The 12,497-nt window shown below is 62.3% G+C and overlaps 1 protein-coding gene across 4 annotated transcripts; it reads right to left on the reverse strand.

Moving 5' to 3' along the window:
• Window positions 1–231: 231 nt before the first annotated feature.
• CCDC201 (coiled-coil domain containing 201) lies at window positions 232–11,420 on the reverse strand. Of its 4 annotated transcripts, XM_055335335.1 has the most exons (6): window positions 11,284–11,316; window positions 10,720–10,778; window positions 10,531–10,627; window positions 6,916–6,960; window positions 3,869–4,342; window positions 232–1,662 (listed from the first exon to the last, which is right to left on the reverse strand). In XM_055335335.1, the coding sequence occupies exons 2-6, from the start codon at window positions 10,770–10,772 to the stop codon at window positions 1,576–1,578; spliced, it is 756 nt and encodes a 251-aa protein (XP_055191310.1). In that variant the 5' UTR covers window positions 10,773–10,778; window positions 11,284–11,316; the 3' UTR covers window positions 232–1,575. The 4 variants fall into 4 exon arrangements, with proteins under 4 accessions (XP_055191310.1, XP_055191312.1, XP_055191311.1 ...); XM_055335337.1 differs by lacking the exons at window positions 10,531–10,627; window positions 10,720–10,778 and having other exon boundaries at window positions 11,284–11,420; XM_055335336.1 differs by lacking the exons at window positions 10,531–10,627; window positions 10,720–10,778; window positions 11,284–11,316 and adding an exon at window positions 9,695–9,743.
• Window positions 11,421–12,497: the final 1,077 nt, after the last annotated feature.

Here is a 12,497-nt window from a genome sequence, read left to right on the forward strand (position 1 = left end):
GACCGGAGCACACCCCGATCCACGCTGTGGGGGGAGACGCCCCGTGAGGTCGCATTTCCAGCACTAACTGGGCCCCTTTGTAGAAATGCAAGAGTCTGCTTCGCCGTCGTACAGGGGAGGAAATGCCCCAGGAGCACCTGGGAAAGCATCAGAGGAGCAGAACCCCTCCCCCGGGGTGCCTGGGGCTCCAAGCTCAGGAACACCCCCCCCCCCCCGCCCTGCCCCGTCCTGAGGTCCCTCCATCCTGCTTTCCTCCTCCCTGGCCTCCTTCTGCATCTGAACCTCTCAAAGGACCGAAGCAAGACCAGAAAGCCACTCGGTTCCGCATCGGAATCCCTTCGCATCAGACACAGACGCTCGGGGGGTTATTACCCCAGCACTAAAGCGGGCGAGGGTTGGCCCCGAAGGGTTTATTGCGTGGTGTGCAGTTACAGCCAGACTTTCCGCTGTTGTGGCTTGGAAAATAAACCTGTTTCCCCAATCCGTTAATTGCCATAACAAAGGAAGAAGCGGAGACAAGGGGGAGCTGGGAAGGACCCACCCGGGGCACTCAGGAGTGTCCAAGCGCTTAGCACACGCAGGTGGCCTCAGGGTGACTCGCCCAGTGACCGCAGGCCCCGCCCCGCCCTGCGAGGACCCGGCCTTCCAGGTTGGAGACCTCAGAACCACCGCAGGGAGAGCCGGGTTCCCGCCCCCGCCTGCTGGGCCCGGTCCAGGCTCCGGGGTGCCCCCGACTGTCCCAGCTGAGCGCTGTGTCTGCTGTGTCCCTGTCCCTGCGAGTCGGGCCACGCCCGTCAGGCCTGGAGGCAACCCAGGGGAGGCAGCCCCAGCGCTCTCCTTCCCGTTGCCAGGACACAAAGACAAAACCAACCACCAAGTGTGTCCAAATACCGTGGGGGGTGAACACATTCGTAAGGTGAAAGCCTAGGTGTGCACGGCGGCCCGCGACACGTCTGCGCCAGGCGGGCCTGGGGTGGCGAGCCGTGGGCGCCCCGCTTCCTCCTCTTCATGGCACAAGGGTCCAGACCCCTCCGGCCCTTGGGCGGGACCCCAACGTTGCCCAGGGGTGGGGCCGAGGTGCCCCGAGCTGCAGGGGGTTGGGTTCGTCACCCCACCCCCGCCCCCGTGCCATGGAGCCGCCTCCCGTGGAGCCTCAGGCCTGCCCTCCCTGCGAGGTGGGGTGGGGGGGCGGCACCCGCCCATGTGCCAAGGAGGTCACCATGCTCCCTGCTTTCGACATATGTCACCCTGTCCCTGGGTCACACCAGGGAAGGTGGCATGGGACGGGGCTGCCGGGGTGGGTGGTGGGCGGTGGGCATCCACATCCCCTGTGGGCTCCGCTCCCTCTGTCCCGCTGTCCGGTGGTGCCCCCCAGAGCCACATGTGGGGTCTGAGTAGTGGGACCCCCTACTCGGGAGGCACCAGGTAGGGAGGCCGGTGGTCCAAGGGGGACCCGGGCCAGCCCCGAGGATGAGCTGGGGCTTGCAGATGGACAGACGGATGGACAGAGGCCAGACAAGCCTATAGGCCGCGGCGGGGGCTCCAGAACACGGCGCCTCCGGGCCGGCACCGAGGTCACTCGTCCTGGAAGGTGAGCTCATGCTGAGTGGCCTCCTCGATGTCCCAAAGCTGGCGGGCCTCCCACTGGCGCACGCGCTCCCTCTGGGGGAGGAAGAGCAGCTCTGAGAAGACCCGCGTAAGGGACACAGGCCCCGCGGGCTGCGCCCCCGCCCACCCCTGCCCTCGGGCTCTCGGCACCCCCACTGCCACCTGCCGGGCATTGCAGCACCCGGAGGGCTGCGTCTGGGTGTGACTGGGGCCCGTAAGGACCCGGGACCCAGTCTGATGAGGGTACAGACAGGAGGTGGGGGGGAGGGGAGCAGGGCCAAGGGGGGCCAGCCCAGAGCCTGGGGTCCCCCCACTGTGCCCGGCTGCAGCGGGGAGGGGTCCAGGCCAGGAACAGCCCTGCTCCAAACCCAGACGACGGCCTCCCGGGAACCAGAGTGGGAGCAGCTGGCGGGGGGTGCAGGTGGCTGAGCCAGACCGGACCAGGGTGCCCTGGGGCAGGGACCGGGGGGAAGGGAGATCTGGGGTCTCCAGCGCTCCAGGGTCCTCTAAATAGCCTGAAAGCATGAAAAATAGGAGCGACCCCCGAGGACCCGGAGAGGCTGGTGTTGGGGCTGCCCGCGGAGGTGTAGGCGGAGCAGGACAGCAGAGGGGGCCTCCGGGGAGCTTGTGGCCACCCCAGCAGTCAGGGTGCTGGGAGCTTGGCGCCCACGAGGGACCCCAGCCGTCCAGAGGCTGCCCCCCCGCGACCATGTCCACCACAGGGACACCCTCGGGCCCCGCGCCTTCATCAGCTCTGGAACATTCCAGCCACCTCACAGCTCTCCTGGAAGCGGGCGGGAGCACCAGCCCACGGGGACCCGACGGTGGGCAGACATTCGGGATGGCGGGCGGGGCTCCCCTGCCCTGCGAGGCCGGCTCCCCACACAGCCAGGGCGGCCGCGGCGCAGGGCGGGGGCCTCAAGGACGCTCCCCGTAGCGGCGCCCAGAAACGCCAGCGAGGCCCAGCAGCAGGGCGGGGGAGCCGGGCGTCCTGTGGCGGCCCGGGCACGTGCAGCCCCGCGCCCCCCGAGGAGACCTGGAGGGAGGCTGTCCAGGCAGCAAGGAGTCCAGCAGGCGCAGCAGAGTGCAGGACAACTTCCCAGGGGGACCCGTCCGGCCCCCGGGCACCCAGGCCATCCGCCGCCCACGGGTCACCCCAGGGCAGCAGACCCGGACCCAGGGTCAGCTGAGGCCCTGTGTGAGGGGCCAGGCCTAAGTCCCCTAGCGGTGCCCTTCTCAGAACCTTCTAGAACACCAGGGCATCGGAGGAGGTGGGGAAGCAGAGCTCCCAGCAGGAAAGGGGGGGCAGGGGCCATGGGGGGGCAGGGGCCATGGGGGTGGCCCCAGATCTTCACTCAGAGGAATGGAAAGAGCCGCGGCTGTCTGGGACCACTTGCCTCACCCTGAGAAGGCCCGGAGGGTTCACAGCAGCAAGTTCGGGAGCTTGGGGAGCAGAGGGGACCTGGGGTCACAGGTGCTCTACATGGGGTCACTTGGCCCCTCGGAGCAGGTGGGGCAGGCCCAGGACATCAGAAAGGCTGAGCCGTGGGGGAAGGGCAGCTGCCTCCACAGAACCCTGAGCCTCCAGGTGGGGTCAGGGTCAGGGACTGGTCAGGGACAGTGTCGGGGTCAGGAACTGGTCCGGATTAGGGTCAAGGTCAGGGACTTGTCAGGGACACGGTTGGGGTTAAATCTGGGACAGAGTTGGGAACAAGGTCAGGATCGGGTTCAGGTCGGGGACTGGTCAGGGACGGGGTCAAGGTTGGGGACTGGTTGGGGACAGGGTTGGGTTCAGGTTGGGGACTGGTCAGGGACAGGGTCAAGGTCGGGGACTGGGTTAGGGTCTGGAACTGGTCAGGGACAGGGTTGGGGTTGGATCTGGGACAGGATTGGGGACAGGGTCGGGGTTGGGAACTGGTCAGGGACAGGGTCAGAGACGGGGTTGGGGTTGGTAACTGCTCAGGGACAGGGTCGAGGTCGGGGACTGGTTGAGGACTGGTTGGGGATAGGGTTGAGGTTGGATCTGGGACAGGGTTGGGGACAGGGCCGAGGTCAGGGACTGGTCAGAGACAGGGTCGAGGTTGGGGACTGGTCAGGGACAGGGTCGAGGTCAGGGACTGGGTTGGGGTCTGGAACTGGTCAGGGACAGGGTCGGGGTTGGACCTGGGACAGGGTTGGGGACAGGGTCAGGGTCGGGTTCAGGTCGGGGACAGGGTTGGGATTGGATCAGGGCCAAGGTCCAGGACAGGGACAGTCCTACCTCGGCTGCCATCTTCTCCGGGTCCCTCCGCCTCCTCCCGGCCGCGCTCGGGATCCCGGGCAGCCCCGTGGGGCCAGGCCAGCTCCCTGGTGCGCAGGACTCCACGTGCTGCTGCCGCGTGACCGAGGCCTGCGCGGGCGGGTCCTCCTTGGGAGCGGGGTGCCCTGAGCGGGGTCCTGGCTGCCCGCGAGCCGCCCTGGAGGCCCGGCCGTCGGAGAGCCGCGGGGTCTGCAGGGGGGCCGAGCGCCCAGGCCCTGCCCGGAGAGATGGGGTGCTCCGGGGGGCGCGTGCAAGCCGCAGGGACCGGGGCTCGGGGCCCTCGCCCTGGCGGGAGGGGACCTCGCCCGGCGGCCGCCTGCGCAGGCGGGGGGAGCCTTCCTGCGGGGTGCTGTGCTTTACCGCCTCTCCCCAGTGCGGCTGACCCATCGTCAAGGAAGGAGCCTCATCTTCCTCGGCGTCGCTCAACGCAGGAAACTGTCAGGACAAAGCGGGGAGGTTGCTCCCTGGAAGGTCCCGGGGGGGGGGGTGCGCAGGACAGCACGCCCTCCTCCTGGGCCTCTGCTCTGGGTGCAGAGCCTCGGGCCTGCCTGGAGCACCCTCCCGCCGCGCCAGCGCTCCGCCAGCCTCGCCTGTTCTATTTTTTTGGTCAAAAGCAAGCATCGGTCAAAAATGCAATTTTTTATCTATAGACTTGAAAAAACAAGTGGCTTTCAGGTAAAGTCACTTTTTCCCCCCAAGAGAAAACTGTTAAACGTCGTCAGTGAAATCACGTTAACATCCACACTCAGCAGAGAGGAGCATCTGCTCTCTAGAGGTACAGGGGGGACAGGAGCCGGGTGGGGGTGCAGCGGGCGGGACACCGAGCATCCTGATCCCGAGCCCCCGAGCCCCCGAGCCAGTGTTTCCTTTCAGAACGAGCTTCGGTGAAAACCCTCTAAGTGCTGTGCTCATGGCCTTTGCCAGATGCTGACAAACCTCCTCAGCAAATAGCTTTATCAGCTTCATAGGGCCCCGGCCTCCAGGGCGCTCCTTGAAAAGTCACTGACAACATGGGACAGACTGAGCATTTGTTCTTTGAAAGGAGCCCTCGGGTTGCTTTAAAGAGGTGGCGCTTCCCGCGGTGACCAACACCAATGGGGGGAGATACTATCCAAGGTCCACCAGGAATTCCTGCAACCCGGCAAAAGACCCCAAATAATCCAGCTGAAAAACAGGCAGAGGAGCTGAACGGGGACTTCAGCAAAGACGACACGCGGACGGCCAACAGGCCCGTGGACCGAGGCCCCGCGTCCCTGGCATCAGGGAAGTGCAGAGCCCGCCTCACACCTGTCAGGCGGCGGAAGTCAGCAACACAGGAAACCACAGGTGGACGCAGAGGAGGCGGAGCGAGGGGGCCTCGGGCCCTGGGGTGGGCGTGCGGACCCGCGCAGCCACCCCGGAGCACGGTGTGCAGGCGCCTCAAGAAATAAGAAGTTGAAATACCGTGTGACCCAGGAATTGCACTTCCGGCCATTTAGCCCCAGGAGAGGAGACCTGCATCCCCAGGAGGGACCCACGGCGCCCCGGCCCCTGCAGCCGTGGGGTGCACAGCGGACAGCAGGCGCTCCCGGGGGACCATCGCCGTGCCCCCGTTGGCCGCGGCAGTGACAGTCTCCGGTCACAACGTCCCCGGTAGGCGGTGCTTCCCAGGGGTATTAAGAGAAGCCGCCGGCACGCGCGGTGTGGGAGGAAGTGGAACTTTTCTGCAAGAAGAGGCGGATGAAGCCTCCGGGATGGGAGCTTCTGACATTCCCGGAGGCCCGCGCGCTGCAGGCTTGGCAGAAAACCAAGGAGGAACCAACTTCCACCCGTCACGCGGGGCACGGCCGCGTGGTTTTCCTTGAATTCCTGCTGTGCATTTGCACCCGAAGGGATGTCCCTGGCGCTGAGTTTTGGGGGAGGCAGAGCCGAGAGCACGGGAATGAGATTGACGTAATAAAGGCCTAAATGTTTCTTAGAGAACCGAGGACAGAGGCTTATGTTCCCTTTAGCGCCAGCCTGATTGGGAACGTTGCCAGCAGCGGGGAGCGCGTGAGCATCACGGCAAGACCAATGAGACCCGCACCGAGGTGCCTACGACGGACGCTGGGACCTCAGTTTCTGCGGGTGGGAGCTCGGGTCTCCCGTAGGGCCCTTGGCGTCAGCTGTCCCGGCTGCAGCCACGCAGGAGGGGGGCAGGTAAAACGAGAAAGTCCAATTTCCACCTCCCCGCAGTCCTGCTCGCCCAGTGGCTGCCCTTAGCGGTTTGGGCTAAACAAAAGACACAGACCACGCGTCCCGAGCACAGAAGTGTTCATGCGTCATAGACGGCCCCTGGCGCGCGTGAGACGGTCGTGTGGCTGTCCACCGCGCACCCCCCGCCCCGGTTTGCCGCGTCCCGGACTCTCTGAACGGACACGTAGGATAGACTGTGGCTCGGGATACCAGAGCGGGGTCAGGGGCTGGAGTTCCCGCAGCGGCTTGGAGGCGGGGCAGGGCCGAAGGGGGTCCGCGGACGCCACCTGGGAGGAAGGGTTGTTTCTCCGGGACGCGAGCATAACCAGGTCCCCGGGGCTCTCAGGGCGTCCTTACCAGGTGAGTGTATCACCACCGGGTAGCGGGCGGGGGTGCAGGCCCAGCCAGAAGCCCAGACGGGGCCTGGCTGCACGCGCACCCACCAAGGAGGGGGCCCGGGGCCGCAGCACCCAGGGGAGAGCCCTCCCGGGGCGGGGGTGGGGGCGGGCTGCAGAGCCTCCGCCGTGCGGCTCCCGCGTGCTCTTCCCACATTGTTCTCCTTTTGCAAAACCTTTACAAGTCGATGAACGCGAACTCGAACCACCCTGAAAAACTGGATTCACACCCGAGAACGGGTCCGCGGCAGGAAGTGCCCAAGCGTTGACCGGGGTCCCATGGGGGGACCCACTCCCTCCTGAGGCGCCCTCTCCAACGGGGAGCAGCGGCCGATGGCGTTGGCGGCCACTCCTTCAGCCACCAAAGGCCCAGACGCGTCTCTGTGGGTCCCCACTTACCGTGTATGGATCCCCGTCGCTGCTTACAGGTCTAGCCCCTGTGCCCTGTCAACAAAGGCAAACAGAATCAGCTCCACGCCGTCTGCAGGGGGCCGCACGGGAGACGGAGGGCTCCAGAAAGATCCAGAGGGTGCTGGCCACAGAGACAGCCTCGGGGAGACGCGGGAGCGCCTCGGTCTCCAGGGATAACCCTGGGAAAGGCCAAGTTCACGGGCAGATACAGTAGGTGAGCCCGGGAACAAAAGCCGTGTGCTAGGGGGTCCCTGGGGGGTCAGTGGTTGAGCGCCGCCTTCGGCCCAGGGCGTGACCCCGGGGTCCTGGGATGGAGGCCCACGTCAGGCTCCCTGCATGGAGCCTGCCTCCCTCTCTGTCTGTGTCTCTATCATGAATAAATAAATAAAATCTAAATAAAAACAAAAAAGCCGTGTGCTAAACCATAAAGGCCGGGCGGGATATTCTCTTGCTGGAAGTACCTTTGATGCGGACGCTGCAGCGTCACCATAGAGCTAAAGACACAAGGAAATTCAGAGAAACAGAAACAAACTACTAATCGGGGCTAATTGACGGTTCTGGGCTTTTTTTTTTTTTTTTTTTTTCAGTCTCTGGTGGATGAAAAAGAAGCAAAAGATCCTGTTCCCACGGACGATCACCAGCTGCTGTGGACGGAGACCTAACCTTTCCACGGAAGTGCCCCGAGGACCATACGCAATGAGTTGTTCCCTGTTTTACCGAAAGAACCGTCGGATCAGTTTTTTGTAGGACAGTCCTGTAGGGCCGACAGCTCACAGGGAGGCCTGTGGTTTTTACAGACACACACTCAGCACAAGCAACCTGGACCCACCTCTGGGAATGTTATTCGGGAAGAGATGGGTTTGAAATGAGCGGGAAAGGGTTCTTTTGTTATTGTTTTTTTTTTTTTTTTTTCATTTCATGTTGTTCTGACGGCCCAGCCATTGAGGGGAAAAAAAAAAAAAAGTAGCAAAGCCAGGTCCCTACCTCCTACCCTACATGAAAATAAGTTATGAGGGAGCAAATATTATGGTCTTTAAAAATTAACATTACTGAGGCACCCAGGTGGCTCAGCGGTTGAGCGTGGGCCTGCGGCCCAGGGCATGACCCCGGGGTCCCGGGATCGAGTCCTGCATCGAGCTCCCTGCACGAAGCCTGCTTCTCCCTCTGCCTATGTCTCTGCTTCTCTCTCTCTCTGTCTCATGAATAAATAAATTCTTAAAAAAAACATTCAGATTATTAAAACGAAACAATGATTTTTAAAACTCTGAAAGAAGTGGAGTTCTTGCAGCATCCACCAAGACAAATTCCAGCTGCACAGAAGGCATAAATGTCGTGAGAGACGGCATGGCCTGGGGTCACTGATGTGGACGGGCTTGGGCGGAGCTGGGGGGCCGCACCCTCATCCTCCGTCCTCAGGGTGGAGCCGGGATCCTGGAACCGGGCCGAACCCCACACCCCCGAGCCCCTGCAACTTGCTACCGGAGCAGATTTTGCTCAGTGAGCGACTCCCCATCAGTCCTGTTGGGCCCGCCCGGCTTCTCGGCGCCAGCACCTACCAGATTCTTCCTAAGCAGCATTTGCAAACATGCCCCGTTGTCTTCAAAACCCCCTGAGCTCTTAGGAGACTCAGCTTGTTCCTGAGCTGCAATTCTGAGACCCCACATAGACGCTCGGCTTTGTGTCCCTCCTCCGTCTGTCCTCTGCCGACGCGTGTGAGTGCAGAACCACAAAGGCGCTGGAGGGAGGGGCGCCCGGGGGGCCCAGCGGATGAGCAGCCACCTGCGGCCCAGGCCCTGACCCCGGGGTCCCCGGATCGAGTCCCGCATCCCGCTCCCCGCCGGGAGCCTGCTTCTCCCTCTGCCTGCGTCTCTGCCTCTCTCTCTCTCTCTGTGCCTCTCATGGATAAATAAATAAAAACCTTAAAAAAAAATAAACAAATAAAACGGTGGAAGGAAATGCGGGCGGATTCCTCTGTAAATCGGCCGGAAGGAGGGCTTTCACATGACAACCCACGACACAGAAGCCGTGGAGGAGAAAAGTTAAACTAAACATAAAATTTTAAACTTCTGCAAAGAAAAACACACGATATCCTCAGTGAAAACAGAAGGCGCACAGCCCTGTAAAAGAGGCCATCGTCTCTCCAACCCGTGGAGAGCGCACTTGCAAGGAACCTTAATGGTTTAAAAAAAAAAAAAAAACCACAAATGTTTTTCTAATACACTGATAAGAAAAGATCTCCATGTTTTGGGTACAGTCTTTCTCTTTTTTTCCAAAGTGAGGAAAATTAAGGATCTAATGTTCTAGAAGCAGCTACAAATAACATTAGCTTCCGGTGGCGGCTGGGCAGGGAGGCAGGGCCACTCCGTACCTGCGTAGGCCTTTTGACACCTGGCCTAGAAATGGAGAAGGGAGGAGGGCCCCTCCTCCTCTGACCAGGTGCAGGAGACCAGGAGCCGTGGGCCGCCCCTTCCCCGGGCTGGGGAGTGGTTGGGGGGTGGTCCCGCCCCAGAGGGGGCCCCCGAAGCGCAGGGCTGTGTGACGCCCCCCAGGGACCCTGCCGGTCCTGCACCTGCTTTCCCCGGGGCACACGGAGCGGGCATCCCGTGAGCTCCCCTCCCGCCTCCCCCCCGCAAAGCCACACCGGCCGGGCTGGGGAGGGAAGGGGGGGTGGGGTGTGCAGGACGCAGAGCCGCACAGGTGAGTCAGGGGAGGCCGTGCTGGGTCCCAGCGCAGGGCGCCGGGGGCCAGGGGAGGTGGGCAGCGGTACCTGGGCCCTGAGCGCCATCCCGCCTCCGCGCAAGGAAGCAGCTGCTGCAGGGAGCCTGCGCCCAGAAGCACCCGCGGCGCCGCCCACGGGCCAGGCAGGGGCGTGGATCCACCTGTGCTCGGCCTGCACCTGCTGCCTGTGTGGCGCAGGTGTAGGGCGGAGCGTGCATGCGCATGTGTGGGCGGAGGCCCGGGGGTCTCCACCTGGTGGGCTCCCAGGTACACCTGTGTGTGTGCTCGGGTTTCCTGTGGCGCCGGACCTGGCATCCACAGGAAATTGGATGCATATTCACTGCAAGCTACAGGAGTGGAGACCATCATCCCACCAGGCACCCAGGGCAAGGCCTGCGTCCCCGTGCCCCCGTGTCCCGAGTAGGGAGCCACATGTGACCCACAGGGTCCTTGGTGCTGGGGACAGTCCTTCCCAGCCCTCAGAGGGTGGGCGTCAGAACCACCAGGCAGCCCCGAGGGTCTGCTGGGACCCGGCCTGCCTTGCTGGTGGTGCCCAGCCCTGGCACTAGCGGTGCTGCCGCCGCCACGGTGAGCTCCCCCCATGGCCAGCATCTCCGGGAGGGGGACGGAGGGGGGCAGGCGAGAAGCTGGGGCCCACCCAACCCGCCTCTTTTTATTAAAATATTTTATTTATTTATTCATGAGAGAGGCAGACACACAGGCAGAGGGAGAAGCAGGCTCCCCGTGGGGATCCCGATGCGGGACTCGATCCTGGGCCCCCCGGGTCATGCCCTGGGCCCAAGGCAGCTGCTCAACCCCTGGGTCCCCCGGGCGCCCCCTGACCAGCCTCTTAACGTTTCATAGTAAAGAGCACTTTAAAAAAACCTCGCCTGGTGCCGTCCCTCCTTTTCCAGATGCCAGGTGAGGGCCGCAGCAGGGACAGTTGGTTCCGAGTCCCGCCGTGTGAGCCAGGTGCGGCCTCCTGGAGAACACCCCGGTGTCCTGTTGTCTCAAGGGCCCCCTGACCTCCTGGTGCCACGGTTGCCCTGCCCTCCTGACCCGAGTCCCCCTGACCTGGCACCAGGGACCGCTGCTCTGAGCGCAGCCGCAGCCTCTTCTGTTTGCATTTGCCACTGAAAACAATTTCGAAATGGGCAGTGTGTGTCTCGGGTCACGTTTGTCGGGCACGCCGAGTCGCCTGTCCCCAGCACCTTCCGTGGCGCCCTGGGCGGGAAGCACGGGGTCTGGGCAGGGGCCGGGGCAGGGGAGGCCCTGGGCTCCAGGCCGGGGAGGAGCGGGCCGCACACCCTGCTCTGGCGCCTGGGGGAGCCCAGCGAGTTCCCAGAGCGGGGCCCGGGGAGGCCGTGCACCCGGGGCTGGGGGCCTTACCCTGGGCAGGGGCCCGGCCTCAGGCGCCACTCAGCCAAGCGGTAGAGACGCGTGTCCCCGGCCTGTCACACTGAAACCGTGTCACGGGCACGAGAGACCCTCTTGGCGCAGGAAAGAGCAAGTCGGATACTGGCTTTGGACAGACCCGCAGGTGGCCCAGGGCAGCGACAGCTGCGTCCCGAGCTTTAGGATAGTGGCCGGGGAGCGCCCAGCGGCACCCGGCAGCGGGTGGCATCGGCGCCCACTCACCTACTTCCTTCAGCGAGGCCGCTCCACCTCGCGCTGGGGCTTTCAGACTCCAGCACACAGAATTACTTCTTGTTTCTGCGTCGGATATTTATTTTTATTTTCTGTCTATGACGATGCTTTGGCCTCTTCTAGCGCCGTTCTGGCTGGGGAGAGGCTGCCTGCATGGGGTCAGCGGTCCCTGGAAGGGGGAGGACCCGGCAGGGTACACCACGCCTTCCGCTGGGCGCTGAGCAGCCCAGAGCCACAGCCCCGGGGACGGTGCTCCTCTGGCTCGGTTGCCCGGGGCGGGGAGCCAGGCACAAGGGGCCACCCCGCAGCTCAGAGCCCGCCGGGATTCCTCAAGGCAGCTGCCCTGCTCTCCTTCCCCGTGGAAACCCAGTGAGGGCTGCAGCCTGGGCCCTGCCCCCTTCCCACTGCCGCCTCCTGGCCGCCCCGGGGCCTCCCGGTGGCCCCGGGTGACATGCCATGCCGGCTGTCTCTGGATCACAGAATATAATGAATTTTCCTTCTAAGCCCCATTTCTAAAGATTTAAAACAAATTTATTAATGAGAGATACAGAGAGAGAGATATGGAGGCAGAGACACAGGCAGAGGGAGAAGCAGGCTCCATGCAGGGAGCCTGTCGCGGGACTCGATCCCAGGACCCCAGGATCACACCCTGGGCTGAAGGCAGGTGCTAAACCGCTGAGCCACCTGGTCTAAGCCCCATTTCTATCTCGTCCTGTGTCCCATTGATTTTACTATTCTGTACCCAACATGTATATTCCTAGAACAGATTCTACGCAACCAGTTTACTCAAGGTTGCAGTTGACCTCGGGTTATAAATACGAGGCTAATGACTGATACTATTTGGAAACCACTACAGAAGAGAAAAAAACCCGTAAACTTCACTAATAATCAATTAAGTGCAAAAGATCATAGCGCAGGGACTGCTTTAAATGCACTAACATTTGTAAACATAAACTGTCAAAATACCTCCCAAGACAGAAAGAGCCAGGTTCACTTGTGAATCCTACTGGACATTTAAAGAAAGAAATTATACCAATTCTTTATCATCTTTACCTGAAAATATGAGCAGAGTAAATAATTCTTAACCCATTCTTTGAGGCCAGCATTACCAGAATACCAAAAACAGATGAAGACATTACAAGAAAGGAAAACTATAGATGAATATCTTTCATGAACAGAGACAAAAACATCCTCAACAAAATATT

This window comes from Nyctereutes procyonoides, unplaced genomic scaffold (assembly GCF_905146905.1).
Source record: "Nyctereutes procyonoides isolate TBG_1078 unplaced genomic scaffold, NYPRO_anot_genome, whole genome shotgun sequence".
NCBI lineage: Eukaryota > Metazoa > Chordata > Mammalia > Carnivora > Canidae > Nyctereutes > Nyctereutes procyonoides.